The following is a 21685-nucleotide window of genomic DNA, read 5'->3' on the forward strand; positions in this document are numbered from 1 at the left end:
TTATCCTTATTTCAGATTTTAATGAGTTATTCTCAAAGTACGGTAGTCCTGCTTGTCTTTTGGGTCGCCTCTCTCATGAAAAGTTAAGATTTGATTTTCTAATAAGTTTGATTTGAAAGTAATACCTAAGATTGTGCGTGTCTGCTTATTGACGACAAAGTTTAAATTTCACCTTCCGAGAGATTGATGTTTGACGTACTAACTTTTGGCGCGCCACTATAAAATTAACACAGAGGTAGATGCAGAACAGAAGGGACGCAGTCTGGCACGTTTGGAAGCAGCAAACAACCATTAAATCCCAGACGGATCGGTCCACGTGATTTTCTTAATGACGTCGCTGGCTGCATTCACACGAGCCGCGACGCCAAGTCGCATAACGACAACGCGGTACAACGCGACGCGACGCGATACGTCGCGACGCGTCGCGACACGTGCCACGACTTTTCGCGAGCACGGAATTCGCGGTCGTACGGTCAGATGCTAATAAATCGCAGCGCGTCAACGACAGAAAATTTTTGTAGACTAATCTTGTTCTCCCGCTCGAAATCGCAGCATGTCCACGGACGCTCTCGAGGCGCTCATTTACCTCCGCAGTCACGCTCCCTCCAACATCGCTTATTAATATCGTGTTTCTAAATAGAAATTCTACGATGTAAGAGTGTACTGACGGAACGCGGTCACAGGTGTCGTCGCGCAAACACTCACGGCGATTACGATCGCACGAAAATATCGGATCCTCATGCATAAAATGTCGCTTACGCGTAAATCATTTTCAGGGGTAAATTTCGAAGAAATTAAATATACATCCAATCGGGATAATTTTATTCGCTTTTTCCATTTCTGCCAACGGCCAATTATAGGATAACTTCGGTATATACGCCGTGTCTAACAAAAACTTAACTTATCGAATATCTACTATTTATTATGTTTAAAAAAAAAGTAAATAAACTTTACCAATAAAAACTTCATTTTGTCTACATTATGGAAAAACATTAAGAATTCGAAATATTTATTTTCCGTATTAGAAAAAAAACTTTTTAAAATTTTTGCATTTTTGCTGTATATCCTATAGCGGAATATACGACTATTCATAGGTGGGATGTACGGTTCATGAAAAATTTGATTGAAATGATAAATGTTTAGAAATAAAACAAAATGATACAATAATTTATATAAAAAGTGTTTATACAAAGTTTTATCAAGGAATAAAAATGATAAATATATATATATGTGTAATAAATAATAATTTTAATCTTTTGCATATATTAAGTGTTATGATATCAAATACAATATATTTCATACAATATAATGCATTGAATCTGCGCACTTCGTGCGCTTTAGGCATAAATCCCATTAAAAATGCTGTATATTCCCCTCCCCCTCCCAAACAGATAGAATATACAAGACATCAAGTTGAACAAAGAATATAATAGTTAAACACTTTTATTTTGTTATACATACTTTATTCTTTATTATCTCTCTTCATTTATGTATCACTAAATAAACATTAAGCCTTTTGCATTCCCTACAGTAATCAATTTATGCAGGTTATGATATACGAGTATGATTGCGCTACTCTCTCTTACTACATTGACAAATCGATTCAACTGAGTGATTTTACCAATATTAACAGTAAAAAAACTGAAATCATAACACAATACTAGTATATCATAAAGACATATCACAAAGTTGTCCGTTCAAGTGTTACCCCCCCCCCCCCCCACTCCTTCTATTTCTTCTGACTTCTGCGGCGTAAATACCGGAGTTACTCTATCCGTAATTAAAATTTCAGTAAAATTTAGGAACGCGAATATTGTGTGCATTTAGAAGAAAAAGTTATAGTTTTACAACTGTTGTAATTCTTTAATATGATTGGTCTTATCCTTAGTTTCTCGCTGGATCCAAATATACAAACCAATCGTATTAAAGAATCTTAAACCTGTTTTACAATTACGTAATCGTATCTATAAGTGGTTGTAGTTGCAAGAATTAACCAATCGAAGTAGAATATTCTTTTCATATTTGACTGTGATTGGTCAATTCTTATAACGACAATCACTTACAACTACGATTACGCAATTGTAGAACGGGTTTTACAACCATCGCAAAGCTGCTTTTTCTACTAAACGCAGCCATTCGCTGTTCTTATGACTTGGCTTGATTAGCTTTCACCATATCCGCGGGATACGTTATTGTGAAGAGTTTCCATTAACGATCATTATTGCCTGTTAATGGAGACTTGTATTAGCGATATCAACGACAAGGCGTGATTTTACGTTTACGCTCTTTTCTTAGCCGTAAGCTTATGGTCCGTGTTTATGGCGTTATGCCGACGACGGCCATGACCGTCCGCGATACGGAAACAGTGGTCGTTACTGCACGAGTACTCAAAAGTTGTCAAGCGGAAAACAAATCACCGTTACCGCACCGTAGCGCCGACCGTTCTCTCTGCCATAATATTTTTTTCACGGTTTACTTCACGGCGTTATAAGACATCCGCGTTGCGTAATGCTGGAGCATTACAGAGAACGCGCGCCATAAAAGCGCCGACTCGAGCAGCCGAAATGGTGTAAGGTGTGTCTATAAAAGTGCTCTCCTCATGTACCGCGGCAGCACGGCGTAAAGCATGGATATCGTCGCGATTATTGGCGTACCGTAACGCGGATTCTTGGGAACGCATAACGTGATATGTGCGTTACATCATGTACTCAAAGTAATAGTAAGCATAACACTTAAGTGGAAAAAAATGCCGTGGAAGAAAATGTTACAATCTTTGTGTAAACTTAATTTTTCCCATAAAAATTACAATTTCGTTCATGAAACGATGACTATAATTATATTTAAGACTTAATAATTTGCAAATAATTTATGGAACTTCTAAAAATAGATTTTGAAAAAAAAAACGGTTTTGTTAAAGTATCTCTAAATCTAATCTGTAAAATTAGCTGGATACAAATCTAAAAATAATTTTCTTCAATTATTAAAATAATGTAGCTCTGATAGCTAAAATGTTAAAACCTTCTACTGCATTGTTCATCATGCTTAAATTTCCTTATACATAATTATTTTAATGGTCCAATAAAATTATTTTCAAATGTGTATCTACCTAAATTTTTTAATATTTCAGCAAAATCATTCTTTCCATGTAAAATCATAAAAATTGATTGAAAAATTGATATAATACCCAAATATAATTACTGTATTTGGTATTTCTATTGTAATCAAATTTCTTTTGCTAGTGTATTGAAGAATTGGTAAAATAAAATCAAAGCATCGAAACAATCGCCACTTGTCATCGCATCATCGATACGTTTATTCCTTTCGATGAACACAAGCGGAAAAATAATCGAGAAAAATCACCATCACCACGCTTCTCTCTTTCTCTCTCTTATTCTCTTCATTCTAGTTGTCTCTCTTCCTTACGTCCTCCGGCGTTCCGTGCTTCATAGAGGGTACACGCGATTCCCGCGTTAACTCCCGCAGGGCGCAGCGGGTGTCCTTACGCGGACTCACATTAACCCACCTCCGCATCCTCTACATTTCGCGCCTTTCCCTCCCGCAATCCCTTCTCCTAAAACACTGATATACGTACATACTTTGTCGCTATCACGATCGCCTTTAACACTTCGTTCTTTATTCCGTATTTATATGTTCGTTTTTGTTTCAACTAATTATATTTGTACATCCGATGAAAAGTAGATACTTATATTTTTAAATTTGCAAAAACATTCTTTTTATAAGAATGAGAAATTAATTTATTCCGTATTATGCGGTATGTTAAGCATCTATTTAATATAACTACACAAGGTTTGTTACAATGTTTTATATGATAAGGAACATATATCTTTTTCTAATGCTAGGTTCTTTCTTTAAAAATAAATCTAACTATCGGAAAATATACTTGAATTCCATATACGGAGAAAATTTTTTGTTAGTTTACCCCGAAAATATGATAGTCGTGGGACAACATTGTATTTCGAAGAATTTTAAAGTAAATCTCTCTCATTCATTAATAAAACTACAATAAAGTATAAAATAAGTTTGATTAATTTTACTGAAGTGCATGGTAAAAATCTTTAAAATATTATATTGTACCACAACTACTATATTTTCAGGGTAAATTTTAAAAGAAAATTCTCTCCGTGTATGAATGTTACGAACAAAACACTGTAGATATCTTAGCTGATGATTAAAAGTAATATTGATTAGAAGTATCTCAACTAAACTTCATTGCCTTTTAATTGTCTTCAATATTTAAAATAACAAAAATCGCCAATCTATTATTAGTTAAAGATTTTAGAGTTATACAAAATTAATTTTATAGATGTTATTTGAATCGTTTATTTAACAATTTAATGAAATTATTAATATACGAAAAATTGCTTCTCTGGGAAATGACATATGTGCTCAAATGTTAGAATATATTGTATACGTCTATTGCTCATAACAAATTGAAGAATCCAAGAAGCAATTTCTAAAAAACGTATCTTTTAATAACACTAACCTTCTGTAACTATTACGGCAAATTTAATAAATAAGAAAAAAATGAAGTCTTTTGCCTCGTTATTTGTACTGACCGATTTTTATATGTTAAATGTATCATTTTACGAGCGTGTCTATATCAGACTACGGGAACTAGATTCAAGCTAGTCGGGCTACGTGTATATCGCGGCTGTGACGTTTCTGTGCCACAACGAGAACTGAGATCGCTAACATCGCTAACTAACGGCGAGTAGATGAGCACCCTCGTGTGCTCGCCCGCTGAGCAGATAAGACTTCGCACCACGGCGCTGGTCACGGATCTTCGCGCTCGCCGCGCGCATCACCTACGCCCATCGCCACCCACGCCCTTCAGGCACCCTGATAAATTACTCAAGACCTCTATCGTCTATCCCGAGCGCACGGTCATGTGCACGGCTATCAGCTAGAGTGCGCCTTATAACATCCGGAAAACGATCGGTACGCGTGACCCGACCACCTTCGGCCGAACCGCATGCCCAGAAAACATTCGAAAGTTCTATCTATATAGACGCTACCACTATTATTGCGTGTCACAATGTATGGAACGATTAATGAGAAAAGTTCTCAACCATCAAAACGTATCTACATCCTTTCTTCTGAATGTTTTTCAAAATTTGTGTCAGACGTCGCAAATCTCCATGAATTTTTCATACACTGAGAATCCTATTTAGTTAAATCGACTAATCTCTTGGATATTGGCAAACAAATCCTTGATTGATATAGTAAAATAAAATTTGATTATTGTAACATTTTACTTGTGTTATCAGAAACAAATAAAACGTTACAATAACCAAACTTTTTGTTCCAACTAAATTATTTTATTGCATTAACCAAGATTTGTTTGCCCAATGCAAATAAGAAATTAGTTGATTCATCCAAATGCGATTCTTAGTATGTACATTGACAATGAGAGAAAAATGTCAAAGTATTGCGAAGCAAATGTTACTTATGAAATTTGATTGTGATGACGAAATATACATTTCTGTGAAATATATCTTATTTCTCTGTGAAATATATTTCATTTCTGTGAAATATATCTCATTAATTGCAATAAAATAAAATAGATGGCTTATTTGCTAGGAATAAAATTTTATTTCGCTTGTATTTAAATAAATATTTATTTCAGTGAAATAAATATATTTCTCACAAATATATTTTTAGGCATCTTTTTCACTGTCATATTTTTCTCTTGCATCATGAAATAAAAAAGATCAATTAAAAAAGGTAAAAAATAGAATCAATAGGTGTAGACAGAAGACAAAATTTTATTTGAAATTGTAATTTTATTTGAAAATAAGTTTTTTTCTCATTGAGCTTGAAATGGGTATGCTTTCAATGCAAATATAGCATTTGTCAGTGAGTGTGGAAAGACACGAATCCAGAACTAGTATGATTTGAAAAAAAATAGTGTTATATCTTGTTAGAATGTAGAGACTTTTTTGATAATATTTTCGAATAGGAAACGACTAATTGTATAAGCTTGAAGAGCAATCAGAAAAGTTATTTTAATAGTCAGTATTTTAACTCCAATGTTTTCAAAATTGTTTTAGGTAAATTATCTCATTAATTAACGTAAAAAAGATAATTATTAACATAATTTAAAATAAAGTATCAGTAGTAGAGCGTACTATACAATTTATGATTTTTTTATCAACTTACAAGAAGAATATGAATTCAAATTTAAAATTTAAAATTTATTTAATAAACAAGCACATTTTAGGGAAACCAGAGAAATGTTTTAAAAATATTATTGAATATCTCATATTTGAATTCCCAGAAGTAATTTTGTTAGTTTTTTCATTGGAATTAAAATTAAACAGTTTTTTTGTTAATATTAAAAAATGTGATAAATATTACTCCTCTTTCTGTATTCATCGGTTTAATAAATGTGTTTAAAAATAATTCTATATTATATTTTATTGTTTAATTCTATATATATATAAGGATATTTTACTTTAAGTTCAAAAAATGCTTGTTTCAAAAAAATTTTTTAGAGAAAAGTAAAAGCAATTAGATGCAACTTTTATTAAAAATATTTATTGCTTTTTTGAGATACGCTCCTTAAAATATAAATTGATGACAGCATCAATAAAATATGCGCCCGATTAAGATTCTCATTAAACTGGATCTATGACTTACAAGAATTATCGATTGGTGCATATATAAGAATGATTTTAAATGCCGCTAGCGGCTGATATATCTGCGAGATACACAAAGACGAAGGGCCTGGAGTTCTCTACGACGTTTCCATTTGATGATGCAGAGAGAGGAAGGAGAGGAAAGATCTATTATCTAAGAAAGACCTTAATAATCCCGATTCATAAAACCTAGTCTATCCTGGTACGCCGATACGCTACTGTCGGCCACGAGTGGGTTGATAAAGAATGACGATCGTAAAGGAAGAAAGTTGCACAGCGCTTATCGCCCAATAAATTCTACTTCAGCCAGCATCTGCCTGTCTCTCCCTCTTTCTCTTTTAGAGTTTCCTTAGTTTTCTCGCCTTTCGTGGCATCGCGTCTTGCTCCACCTCATGTGCCGCAAAACCCGTGTAATTACCGTCGGCAAGTACCAACTAAATTCTCCCTTAACGACGAGTTACGATCGAATTAACAGATTGCCCCGTCGGAAAGATAGTCTCCTTCGCATTCTATACACGCCATCATCTTTTATCAGGCCTGTCAATCTTATTTTTTATGCTTTCTTATAATTATAAGAATTAAAATAAAGAATAAAAATAGATGAGATAAGAAAAGTCAAACTTTTTGATCAAAACAAGAATAATTAATATTCTAAAGAGTTTAGGGTTCAACTTTTTAATTTTAGTAAAACAGTATTTCTTGCAATTTAATCTAATCTTTTCTTTTCCTGTGTTATTTAATCAATTTTACATTTGATTAAAAACAGATTTCTTACTATTATTAATAGAAACCGGTACGTGATGTTCACTTAATTTTCTGCTTCAACTTCTATCAACTATCTTCATGTAATTTAAGGTATCTATGAGTTTCGAACGAAAACGCAACGTTTATTATACTACATAAATATATTTTACACTTGCCGAAGTGTTCAAGTAAGCGTGGAACTGAAAAGGAAGGCGAAAGGTCTTGATGAAAGCTAGTAGCCACGTAACAAATATACCGTGACGAAATTAAGATTAGTTATCGAAGGCAGCAACTTTCTCGCATGGCGAGAGGAAGGCCAAGCGAGGGGAAGATGTGTCGAGATGGTGCAGCGCGGGCTCAAATCGGATAGTTTGTTCATTAGAGATATTTTCCGACGGACGAATGGCAAGAGGCGTTCGAAGGAGCGTGTTCAAAGTGTATTTGTCTTGATAAATTTGAGGCAGGAAATGAGACTGTCGATAGGAAAGAAAGTCTGTGCTCGTCTTCCTTAAAAGAAGCAAAACCTCCGGAAATGAGGATTTCGATACATTTAATGAGGAATAACGGTTGTACAGAAGTATCTTAATAGTCTAAAAGCAATCTTGCACAAGTGCGAATCCTTTAAGAATGTAAATATATCTTGCTAAACTAACATTGTATTTATTTAAAAAGTTTTTAACTATTACGCGCACCGACAAAATTCTAACGTATCGCATTACGACAAAGTTAGGGTCAAAATAAGAAAATTAATGAAACGATCAAGCAGAACATTAGAGTAAATGTGTTATTTAACTTTAAAGAACAAGCATTTTCTCTCCCTCTCTCTCTTTCCCCCTCTCTCTCTTTGATGGTGGTTCATGGAATTCTACACAAAGAGTATTAAATGTACATCCAGTTTGTAAAAAATATGGTGCTTATAGGTTTAATTTAAATATTGTGTTAAAAACGGTCAATAATGAGAAATAAAAAATAAAAAGTTATTACTTTCTAATGCACATTGCACCTTTTTAAAGCACAATTTCAAGAATAGAAACCTAACTGCATCCGAACTAACTACATCCGAATATCCGCTATTATACATCGATTGCAGTCAGAATTTCATTGGTATTGCGACCATTTGGAAAGCCCGTAAAAGGGCGATTGACTCGACTGCATCGCGTTACTTTTATATTCCAAAAGCGCATATAAAAATTAATGTAAATGCAATGGCAGTTAACTCAGCGGACAATAATAGCGCTTTTAAGCGACAAAGAACATATTCTAAAATTGAAATAATCAACTTCATTGAAGAATTTGAAAGAAGAAGAAAATAAAACTATTATATGCTCAGAAATTTCTGTTTTAAAACTTTAAAATCTTTAAAAATTAAATTTAATGCAAAATCATTAACAATTTTATTTATTGTATAATAAAAACGATCGATCTTATTAACCATCATTTAAAAATACAAAAAAATCTTTCAGAAATAAGATAATCAACTGTTTTGATAATGAATTTACCTTTGATGAATCTTCATAATTATGAATGTATGCAATGTTGATGTCGAAGGTGTATATTAAATTGTCTAATTATTTCTTCGTTCGATTACTTGTTTTTGTATCCACTGATAGCCTTGTTTCTATTCGCTGCGAGCAGTTTTATCAAAAATGTTATCGATTTTATACTCGAGTGCAACCAGTAGAAAGAGGATGACAAAGCAAGAGCAAGACAGAATAAGGTAAAAGGAGGGAGAGGGAAATAGAGAGAGAGAGAGAGAGAGAGATTTTCGCTCCCGTATCAGTGGGCAAGGCCCGTTTGACCTGGCACACATGCCGCCCATAGATCAACCAGAACCCTTAGGCCGAACCCCACCATGCCACGGGCTAACCATTAATTTACAACCCGCAGAGTAACCCCATACCTCAACCCCTGCATACAGGATCCGCGTCCCCTTGCGGCAGATATGAGCTACGACGTGGCGCTGAGGGATTCAACCGCTCCAGTTCCCGGCCGGTCCCTTCTATCTCTCCATTCGGTCTCCTCCACTCGCCATCTCCGTTGCGCCCAACCCTTAAACGATCTCCACCTACCCGAGAAATACCCCGTTTATATCACGACGAAAGAAATTTAAATCTATCGACGGCACATTTCGATTAATCTATAACGATAACTCATGAAGCTCGCGAATCTTGCAACGTAGACTGATTTTGCTGATAAAATATTATTTGCATCCTTAATGTTCTTCAGCTAAATAGGTTATCTCCCTAAAGAAATCAGAAAGATTCTTTATATTTTATGATTCAGCACTTACTATTAGTGTAAGAACACTAATTTTCATTAATTAATCATCGTATGTGTAATTCTACATCTCGGATTAAGAAGATACTTCTGTTAATCTTCGAACGCTAAAATTTCAATCTTCGGCTTTTCCTTTCGATGATGAAATGGATTTATCCAGCTAGACGTGTTCATAACGAGCTCGTCGGTGGAAGGAGTAAAGAACAAAACTCTTAATTGTCAGCGGACTTCAAACTATCCAGGACACGGATGGAAGAAGAGACTAGAAGGGAGCGGATTCACAAAAATTAAGAGGAAGATGGAGAGAGAAAGAAAGTCACGAATAAATGTAAGGAGCCGAAAGGGTGTGAGAAATGCTCTTTGATTTTGCGGGCTTTATTTTCGCTTAATAAGCTGGTGCGAATAGGCCCGGCTGTTGCTTGTGCTTTGTAACTCGACGGAAGTAAGTTGTCCCCTGTTTTGTTGTCCAGCAGTTCCTTCTCTCCTTCGTGTCCCAACCTCCTTCCCACTCCTCCCGCGGGAATGAAAGGAACGAATAATTAGAGAAGGTTGGCGGGCATGGCCCGAAAGTTTCTGGCCAATTAATTAGACGGAGAAATGCACGGCACAAGAGGTAACCAGCGCATAAGCGCCAGAAACGGCAATTTAAACAGCGACAATTCGACTGCGATTATCGTTGCACAAACGTTTTGACGGCACGCTTTTATAATGTAAAGACTTCAGTGTTGATAATGGCGGATATTAAGGACTTGAATATATAATAGGACTGTGCACTATGAAATTCATAAAATTTAAAATTAAAAAGAGATTGAATAGGTAAAATATAATTATGTATAGAAGAGCTAGAAATAAAGAGATAAATATGAAAAGTCTACAGAAAGAAAGATTATAAAGTAGAAAAATTCATGATTCAAAGTTGCAAATAGAAAAATATTTCAGAAGAAAGTTTAATTAAAATAAAATGTATATAATTGAGAGAGAAATAATCTTTACACGTGTTATATATATATTTTTTAGATTTACATTCTATTGATTGTACTTCTATTATATAATATTGTAAAAAGGAGAACTTTTTACGGTAACGCGCGCGCTGTTCTATCTATTAATGAATCTTTGCTACTTTATTTACAATTACAATATACATTAATCATTTCTATATTTCTGAATAATTATCTAATGTATAAGTATTATTTCTGAAGTATTCATAAGTGTATAAGCAAGTTTTATGCATTTGAGTTGTATCTGTCGCTGTACAACTCATTCATATCTAGATAAATGGAAATCAAGATTAAAGCAATAAAATAGAAAATACTGAAACCATTATACCGAATAATCGTAGGGACTTCATTATTTACATATACGTTTAAAATGCCTTTACATTATGTTTCAATAATGATACCTGCAGTTACGCACTGACAAGTCACGCTCTGTGTCGATCTTACAATAATAAAATATCGGCTTTATATTCGGTAGGCGATAAGACGCACGCGCTTCCCTTTCACACGAGGGTACGCTGTATATAACGGCTGGACGCACCCCTTCGACCCTCCTACCAGTCCCTCTTCTTTCGACCCTCGTCGTCGGACTCGCCCCTCGTTTCCTCCACTTAAAAACCGGTAATTACTCTGATGCTGGTGTGCTCTGGCATTTACCATCCGCTTCGGTGTTACTCTGTTTTCTGCTTAACAGCGACACTCGACCCGAAACTCGATTTTCGCAGCACGCTATATATCATTGCATTATACTGCGCATTAGTCCTCGTGATGTGAACAACGCAGTGAATTAATTTTGCAACGAGTCAAAAACGCTACTATAAGTATCTTCGCAACACATTAGTTACTCCACATATAACATTTTAGGTTGCATAATTTTGTTTAAACACATTTCTTTCGAAAAATTATTATTAAAAATTATTGCATCGTAATTATTATTACTATTATCATGTTATTAAAAATAATCTACATCACTCTCTCTTAAGATTATCTCATCATAGTTTAGAAATATTGTTAATTTTTATACAGTTATTAGTTTCCCTGCTATAAATATTATTTGTTGTAATTTTCTTTCATTTCCTTTGTGAATAAAGCGATAAGAACAAAACAAGAAAAATATAGAGATCAGGTTCATAGTCTACCGATCAATATATACTTATTTTTAGCAAAACCTTCGCACGTCAGTCATATTCACATTTTCGGCGCTCAATGACCAAAATAAACAGTATAATGAAAATTTTCGGAAGAGTGACACATGGCTGTGACGTTATGAAATTTTACGAGCACATTTGAATGTATATCAGATTATTCATATGTGAAGATGTACCTAACATATTTTCTAATAGATGTTAATCAATATTTGTAAGAAATATATAAATCTTTCAATTTTTAGACAAACAATCAAAAAATAAAAATAATAAAAAATCTATCAAAGTTAATAAAAAAAAAAATAAATATAAGGTAATGTAGTCCTCTCATATACAATGTGCATGCATATCTTACATTACTTACCTTGATCGTCGTGTGGTGGGATCTTTCATAACCATAACCTCTGTAATGTCTCCGTACTTGGTGAAATACTCCCTGAGGCTCTCTGAAACAATAAAACCACTTGATTATTTTTTTGCACAATAGGAAATTATTGTATAAGTGTTTTCAACGACATATAAGACTGTTAAAATATATATTTCAGTGTTATATTTCTCTTATCATAATATAAAATATAGAATTATATCATTCTCATTCCAAAAATCATCATTTTCATTTCATAAAAAAAAGACATAATACACATTCGCCTTTTTTTTTTATAAAAGTGTTTATTTGTACGCAAATATATGTCAGGCATAATGTGGCATCGCGACGGAAATCCAAATTATCCCTTCGCATAGACATATGTCAACCAAAGTTAGAGCTGAAGGTAACACAGAAGATCACTGACGCTAATTGGAATTAGTAGATAACAACACGAGTCGACACTTCGGAGTAATCCTCGTAGCCTGATAAACGCGGTGCGTGCGTCCAAAGTAAAGCTTTAGCTTAACACAATCTAGCTTTGATGGTAGCTAATTCTACACATTGTGCACCTGCTATGACGAATTTGCCCAACGACTGTTTTCCGTTAAGCAAATAGATAGTAATAAAATTAATTTTGTATAATGTACAATAAAAATAAAAAAAATACCAATAATAATTAAGTTAGAGTTATAACTATTAATAAATAAAAATAACTGTTTTTATTCTTTATCATTTATTCTAGCCAATTTTTTTACCAGAAAAATAACATCGTGAAACAAATTACTCAAATAAAAGTATCATAAAAAAAGATGCATGCATCACAAAGATATACGAAGACAAATCTGTGGACTATAGTATAATTAGCAAACAAAGCCGGAAATTAGAGCACTGATATCTTTTTTTACACAGTGAGCAACAAAAAAAATTACACCTAGTGTCTCTTCCCTTTTTACTTTTTAGTTGGCTAAGAAATTATCCAATCGCGCACGTGCCATACGATCAATGCGACCGATGTAACCAATGTAGAGCTTCCTCGCTTCTCTCCACCAGGGACACCCCCTTGACCCTTTTCGTAGGTTTATAGCGAAAAGCTGAACACTGGCAGCGGGCCAGCATGGCCACGCTCCAAATACGTCTTACACCTTATCTAATTATACGCTGTTTCATCCAGTCCACTTTAAAGACTTCGTAATGTTCAGCGGTTACTTGTCTATGCGATCGCAGATGAACTTTAATAAATCTACAAGACGATTTTACGATACGCTGCAACAAAAATAAATGTGTAAACTTTTGTTTTTTCATATTAGTGCATTTTTAATAACTTGAAACTTCCGAAAAAAACTTATTTTATATTATTATTCTTTATATAACACAAATACAATTCTTTTTTAATTAATATAACAACTTTTCAATTCATGAAAATATAATTAAAAGCTTAAGTTAAAATGATACCAAATATTGAAAATTAAAACGTTATAAAAAATATATAAAACTGTATATCTGTCAAAATAATAAAAATGCAATAAAGATATACCGTTCAAAGAATATGAAATAAGAGATAAAAGATATCAAATTGGTAAGAACAGTTGCCTGTATTAAATAGAAGTATAAATCTTAATTATTACTATTTTCCGTGCAAAATACGAGCGAATGAATGACTACAATCGAAAGCTTGGAGTGTTTGATAATTATTATTGCCGGGGTGCGGAAAATACGAGATAACTGGACTTGCAAATTCAGCGCACGGCATTAATCAATGAATTATTGGTATCTCCAGGTCATTAGCCACCGGGCACCACCTGTTTGGTAACGAGCCCCGCGCATAAATTACACCCGGCCCCTCCACTGTTAATTAGTGGCACCAAGTCGGAATTCTTAAGGAAGCGATACAGCGAGAACCTATTATCAACCCCACGCTGGCTAATGTTCGTTTCATGACGAAACATTTAAAAGACAATTAGGCTAGACCAGAGACATTGACGTTGCCGTTTATTACGCCATCATCCCTCTTGAAAATAAGATTTTGTTAATAAAAAAGGGCATTATCGAAGCATGCTGTTGAATTGCTTCTTAATGGATTTGTAATTTGCATTTAATTCAAAGAACTTTTTTAAAGGACAAAAAACCAGACCTTTGAGTTTGCAGGTAGGTATTGTTCAAATCTTGGAAATTCGTACGCAAAGAGCAAAATGACCAATTGCGTTTTCCCCATTTAAAATTCTTATTAAATACAAAGGAAAGGCTAATAAATTCTTTAATAATTATAAAGAGGAAGGTCATCGATACTAACATATTATTATATTTTGGAATAATGTTTCCTAAACAAAAGCTAAAAATAAAACTTTAGAAACGTAAATACGGCTAGAAAATGTCTATCAGACAATATAGCAGTTTTTATAATATTTGTTTTGGCATAATTAACTTTTCCGTAAAATAAACAATGAACGTCTGGCAAAATGGGCTCCAAAACTGACATAGGTTGTAATGCCATATATTTATTTCTTTTTCTTTTACAGGGGTTATCTGTACAAAACACTTACAAGTGAATATATATAAGATTTTCTAAAAGCTTTTCACTTCTATATAAAACGTTCTTCGTTCATACATGTATATACCACCGTAACTGACGAAAAAGAATTTATATACATACTTTATACTGTTCTGCAAGACGCAAACAGTGTAACACAACAGTTTCTTTTTTTAGAGTTTTTCATTAATACATATTTTCCTTCAGCTCCAATAGAACTATACACTATAACGCAACACTATAAAGTTAACTTATGATCTATCTTACAGACACGTATGCCGGTTTACGCTGCATCCCGATTTTATATTTAAAACCGCATTATGAAAAAATAGAAAAGAAAAAAATATAAATGAAACTGATTTAGGAAACTACAAATTTGTAAAATGATATAATATTATCAATAATTATCAAATTTAAATAATATTAAGAAATTTAAGAAATTTAATTAACACACACAACACGCGGTGTTTTATATTTTATTATTAAACAGATGTTATTCTTTATCTTATCAACCCTATTAAAATGTAGGTTTTTAAAAATATACTTTTTGTTTTCACATAGATCTTTTCACAATAGAACATTTGTAAAACCCATTAAAACGACACTTTACAACAAAAATGTCGCTAAAAGAGGGAGTATACCCTTGTTTCTATTGAACAGGCTTGCCGATTCTTCTTTAATTTGTCCCGGCGCGGCGCTCGGATTGATGGAAGCAATTTCGTCGTTCTCGCGAAAAGACGCCCTTAAAACGCGGCCGCGATTCGCCAAAATTTACGGCTGTCATTTCCTTAATTGTTCTCCGGCACAACTTATTTTTCACGCGCGGCCTTCGATCGTTTCGCATTCTCATTTCAGCCATTCCAGTCGCTCAAAAGATAGCCGCTCGTGTCTTGGCCCTTTGCCGGTGACGCGACTAGCTTTCTCAGTCCCGAACTCTTCCCTGCTCCGAATGGCAACAAACGGAAGCTGGAGCGATACGTTGTCGGCTTGGAATGAAGAAGTGCTCGAGGGAAATGGAATGTTTACTTGTAACTTTCTTTAACTCTTCTCTCAAGAATGCAGTAATTTATAGTGTTAAAAACGCAAAGACTACAGTTCACTGTTATAGTAACAGTAGGTTGATTAACTAAGTATTGTACAAATAGAATAAACAGAAAAGGACAAATTACATTTCTTAGTACATGTAAAGCTTATAGTATATCCTTTAACTCTCAACTATAGTCTCGTTATAGAGTCTTAATTTACATGTCTGGATTCAAGTCATCTACGGCGTTTTTGACTGGCTCTGCAATTATCACAAATATCAATGGAAAATATTTTTTTTAATGAAGTGCTAGAATGTATAGAATCGAGATATCAATACATAAAAAGGTTTTGATAATAATTGAAAAAATTATGCCAAAAAATATTAAAGAACAATTTGTGAAAAGAATGCAATAATCAGTTTTCTTTTTCAAAAAATCATATCTTTATGATAAAAAAAGATACAGATAAAAATAAGTAGTGTTTTGAAAAAAAGAAAACGTGAAAGAAAATAAATAGATTATATTTATTCATTCCAAAAAATATAATTATTTGTACGACTGAAGTGGGAGCATTTTTATACATGCTCGGAAAAATAATATAGGAGATAAGTCGAGTATTTTCTTTTAAAAAAAAAAAATGCAATGAAAGTATTTTATATTAAATATATAATGATTTCGACATTATTTACTCACAATTTTATAACTCCGAGAAAATAAAGCTTTCATCAAGACGCCTCTCTTGCACAAAAATGCTTTTTTTAATAATGAATATATGTTTTAATTATAAGAAGACAACACATATACTTGAATACAACACTAAAAACGAATTCTCACTTTCGGCAAAAATCTGTCGAATTTACATTTGACGGGTCCAAGTTACCCAAGCCAAACTTTTATTGCATCACGATTAGCGTCAAGATAATAACGAAACAATAGCAATCTACAGAGAAAGATTTCAAGCTTTTTTTACTTCCTCACTTCAGCTCTGCAATATTAACCGTACAAAAAAAGCGGCAGACTAAAATTTTCACCGAGTCCAAATGACCCACTCATATAATTGAAGGTTAATAGTCTCTAATATATGTAAATAATAAATAAATATTATATTTTCAATTGTATATATATATTTTTTTATGACACAGCGAAATTTAAAGTTCTATTTGGAATAGAGGAAGAAATTACAGAACATTAAAGAGTTTACGAGCGGTGAATTTGCCGAAGTGGCATACATTGTATTGCGTTTTGCATTGGTAATGTGCCAACCACAGTTTTCTTCGGCAAAAGAATGCTGCGTCTCTGCCGAGTTTGCAAACTTACGTTTTATACATTTTAACGTAAAATGCAGTTGTTCCTATATAATACGTTTATATCACGTTTTCACAAATATAAAATACGTATTTCAGATTTAAAGAGATCCAGATACATTACATGTTTATGTTTAATATATTCATGAAAATATAGTTTAAGAGTGATTCTAAATTCATCTCTACACTAGATTTCCATATTTTATGATATTAGTTAATTGGTAATCCTTCGAAAAAGATTCATATATTGTTAGTTTCGGAAAAACAATTGATAATAAACCATTTTAGTATATACAGAATCGGTAACTTTGTATTTAAATTATCGTTTGTATTTAAATTATGTTAAATCTTTTAACTTAATAGCAGACTTGGTTGAAACTATCGGTTAAACTTTTTTGGTTGAAAGTTTCACCAATATATATAATTCTGAACAGATCGAGGTGCTGGAAATCTCAATAGCTTTCAAAGAATTGTCCAAAGAGCGGAGCTAATCTGGAACTTCTTCCTTACTTTCAAATCCGCGGATGTTGATGCAATCCTTACTCGTTTTAGTCCTCTTCATTCTCTCTCCAGACTTTTCGTCTCACATCATGCTGCATCATGCTTCGAGCATATTGGTCCTCGTACCATGAGGAAGCTGCAGAACCGACTATCCACGCAGTAGTCAATGGCGGAAGAAGAGACGGCGAGGTGGCGGGCTCCATTCAAATGAGATTCAACGCTAGAGAGGAATCTCGAAAGAGATGCCAGGAGGCTGAAGAGGTAGCAGGAGACGCTACTGGAAGAGGGGCAAGGCAAGCATGGTGCACGCTAGCCTCTGCTCGAGTGTTTTTCTATTCAGAGAAGACTCGCATAAAGTCCTATATACCGAGTTCTATCCTATCCTATCTCCCGGATCCCCCAGGAGCCAGGGAGGATACAGGATGAGAGAGGTGAAGGGGCGGTTCTCTCCCATTCCAGAGAGCCGTTCATTGAAACGAATGGCCTTGTCCGCCTCTTCCTCCTCGTCTCTTCGTCTTCTCTATCTTCCTTCCCGCTCCCATCCCGTCTTCCCAGTCTTCCCATTTCTCTCTCTCTCTCTCCCCTTCCTCCTGCTATCTTATCCCTGACCCTCGAACGTACCTCTCCTCCTTCCCTTTCCGATCTCCAGCCGCACTTCTTTCTTCGCTTCTTCCTCGAGTTACGCCTCTCGCGAATCTGCCAGGATTACTTATCCTTCGCCAAAGGACGCTCAAGGCTCAACCTAAAGCATCATTTGAATAAACGCGAAGTTACTGCGCGCCTGCTCCCGGCAGGCAGAAACGAACGGGCGAGAGATAGAGTCTCTAGCGTGCGTCTCATGGCTATATTAATGACGTCGTGATACCTCCGAGGCAAAAAGAGGAATCTTCGCTCTCTATTATCCACGGGATGAGATTCCTGTCACCAAGGATGTCACATCTTCGGCAACGGGTCATGATACTCGCGCATCGTTTTGTTGTTATAGCGACACCGACACGTCGAGGCAAAAAGAATTCTAATTTGATATATCATAATCACGTATAACGGGATTCTTGCTATTCCTTGGAACGTAACCGATATTATTAGCTGCTATTAATAATAATAGCAGCTAATAATAAGAGCATGTGAGACTTGATGGTTTTTAATTGTACAACATTATTGCAATAAAAACTAAAGACGTAATATGCAAAGACGTACAACACAAGGACATTTTGAAGGATAGCAACTTTTCCAAACATGAGATTAAAAATAGAAAAAGTTTCTCACGTTAGAACAATTTTAACAGATCGATAAGAAAAGGCAATGAATCACCTGCAGCTATAAAATATATTAACAAATAACACATAGCTATTTTTAAGCTTAAAAATTCTTTCTAAAGTTAGATAACATAAAAAAAATTATTTGACTAAAGCTATGAAATAATAACTCTAAAATCGATATGTATATCAATAGCGATTTTTTATAGTATATCGAAAAGAGAAGTTAAATATTATCAATGTAATATCACGCTAAAGACACAGACAAATTTTTAAAATAGATTAGTTAAAACATTACTTACACTTCCATGTCACTCGATCGGATTTAAACAATTCGTCGATCGGTTTAATAATAGGGAGTTTTTGCAACACTGTTTATTTAGATACGATGAATACTAAGGTCAGGTTATTTTCTTCTTAATAACTAATTAAGAAAAGGATAACATGACTTTAGCATTCACTGTATCTGGATTCACGTTATTGCAAAAACTCCCTAATAAAGTCACTCACTCCAAATTAATTCAGGTTATTCCCCTTTTCTTAATCATTAAAAGTAATATAAAATATAGCAAATAATATCCGCTATTTTCATTCTTCATGCACAAGTCATATAAGTTACCTCTAAAAAAACATGAAACTCATGCTCAATAATAAATCTCTATTTCTGTACTCGAGCGTACCAAAATTAGTGACGAATACTCAGCGACCTATCCGTAAATACGAAGCTCACGCGCACCATCGATAAATGTGACACAGCGGTGCTGTCAAAGACGTTACGCAGATGCACATAAATACGTCTTTGCATGAATTATCGAATAAACATTGCAAATGGCAGTTAAAATTTCAAACGTTATATTAAGACACATGACAGTATATATTGAATATTATTAATGATATATGAATATATATATATATATAAAATGTCAGTAGATGTTATTATTACTAATGCTGTTGATATATCATTAAAATAAATTTATATCAATATTTTAATTCGACACTTCCTTTTCAAACTATCGACGCTAAAAAAAACTCAACAAATGTCAATTTCTAATATTATAGAAATTTTTATGGGGGATATATTATATTATTATTATTATTTTTACTAATGCGTATTGTATGAGTAATATGATTTTTGATAATAGATCAACATAATAGTCACACGTTCAGTAATTGTTTAATTGTCCTAACAATAAGTAAAGATTAAACATGATGAATTTATTACATTAAACAAGGGAAATATAACCAATTGAAGTCCCATTAGCGAGTCAATAGAATGAATTTTTCATTCATCAAATAAGCCTTAAACTGCCATTAATATCATTAAGCTTCAAAATATCGTAATTATCGATCAATACTATTATCAGTCTAGCGTCAGAATGGTAAATTTCCCATTAGTAATACTATTAATATTCAATGTAACTATATTAATTATCGCATGGAGAGGAGTCTAATGAATGGCGTATGTGACGGTCAAATTTCCACGACCTTCCGCATTTGAGATCAGGTTCAACAAACTCCTCGTCAGAGCAACAATCGTACGATGCAGCGTTATGCACATCGAGTAAATAAATAAATATCGTGTTGGCTGCTACATGAAATTTTCCCGTCCCCACGTTCTCGGGGGACAAGACGCCGCGGACCGGAACGCTGCGTCTCCTACTTCGAGTTGCTCTCGCGTGCCGGTGTCTATTTTGGCGAACGTACCAGCGTTCCAAAAAGATCGTGCCGTCTATCCGTCGTGACTGTCTTCTTGCACAGCAACGAGCCATTAACGGTAACGTAAGCGTACACTTGGGTCCGGCTGGAATCGTAGCGTGCCGATCGGACGAGCCGCGAGGGAATCGAACGTACATCTTGGTAGAGAGGGAACCAATTCCAAATTGCTATTCTTTTTGGGGACAAATCGGAAACTTTTTTCTTTCGTTTGGACGACTGATCTCGTACATCATTAATAACTCAACTTAAGTATCATACTCAAATATTAGATTAATATTACGTGAACATCAAAGAATATGTACCAAAATATTATACGTACGCAAGAATTGTTACTATATATATATATATAATTTGCTATAGATTTGCGATAATGATGTCAAATAACGATACAAATTAAAACAATAAAGTGATCATATAAAATTAGTCGATTATACTTTATTAGACCGATTATATATTTTTTCACATAATGAAAAGCTTCAATAAATCGCATTAATCTTAATTTTCTTATTATTGCAAATGCAAGTAATTTAATTTTGACAAATTTATATATATATAAATGAAAAATATTTATTTCTCAGATTATAAAGGATCAACTCGAATCGCGGCATAGCAAAGTAACGGGTGCCACGAAGAGGGTGGTAATAGACAGTGGGTTGATTGTCTACGCGCATAGAGCAAGGGCGAGACGTAAGAAGGTCGACAGAACCTGGAGCCTACCTGGCTGCTAGCCAACCCCGCTTCCAGGATTCGCGATAGTGCTGTAGTTGATGCATAGTGAGATAGATGCACATAACGAGAGAGCGATAGAGTGAGAAAGCGACGAAACGAGAGAGAGAGAGAGAGAGAGAGAGAGAGAGAGGGGAGAGGGAAGGAGACAGAGAAAGAGAATGTATAGTTGGTGCATAGTAGGCACCCGGCAGGCGCACAGTACTCCGCCCCTCTTCCATCCACTCGATAGTATGGGCGCCCGCATTGCAGCTATGGCCCACCATCCTAATGATGGCAACCACGCAGGTACAACTACTCTTACTACCCTCTTTCTTCGTCCTTCTTCGAGCTACCCTTCCATAGTTCCTTCCCTCTTCCCTTCCCTCTACAAGACCTACTCAGGCTCTTTGTCGCCTCGCTTTTCTGCTGACACTTTGCTGTACTTTCGCTGACCGCGACTG

At 34.4% G+C, this 21685-nt stretch overlaps 1 protein-coding gene across 2 annotated transcripts in view; it reads right to left on the minus strand.

Annotated features, from left to right (window-relative positions):
• Rbp6 (RNA-binding protein 6) overlaps positions 1-21685 on the minus strand; it is a 701590-nt gene that overhangs the window by 411148 nt on the left and 268757 nt on the right. For both annotated transcript variants that reach the window (XM_018462127.1, XM_018462129.1), the window contains exon 3: positions 12185-12266. In XM_018462127.1, coding sequence (XP_018317629.1) covers positions 12185-12266 — 82 coding nt within the window. The remainder of the gene's footprint in view (positions 1-12184; positions 12267-21685) is intronic.

Source organism: Mycetomoellerius zeteki, unplaced genomic scaffold (genome assembly GCF_001594055.1).
Source record: "Mycetomoellerius zeteki isolate Tzet28-1 unplaced genomic scaffold, Tzet1.0 scaffold135, whole genome shotgun sequence".
In the NCBI taxonomy this organism is placed as follows: domain Eukaryota; kingdom Metazoa; phylum Arthropoda; class Insecta; order Hymenoptera; family Formicidae; genus Mycetomoellerius; species Mycetomoellerius zeteki.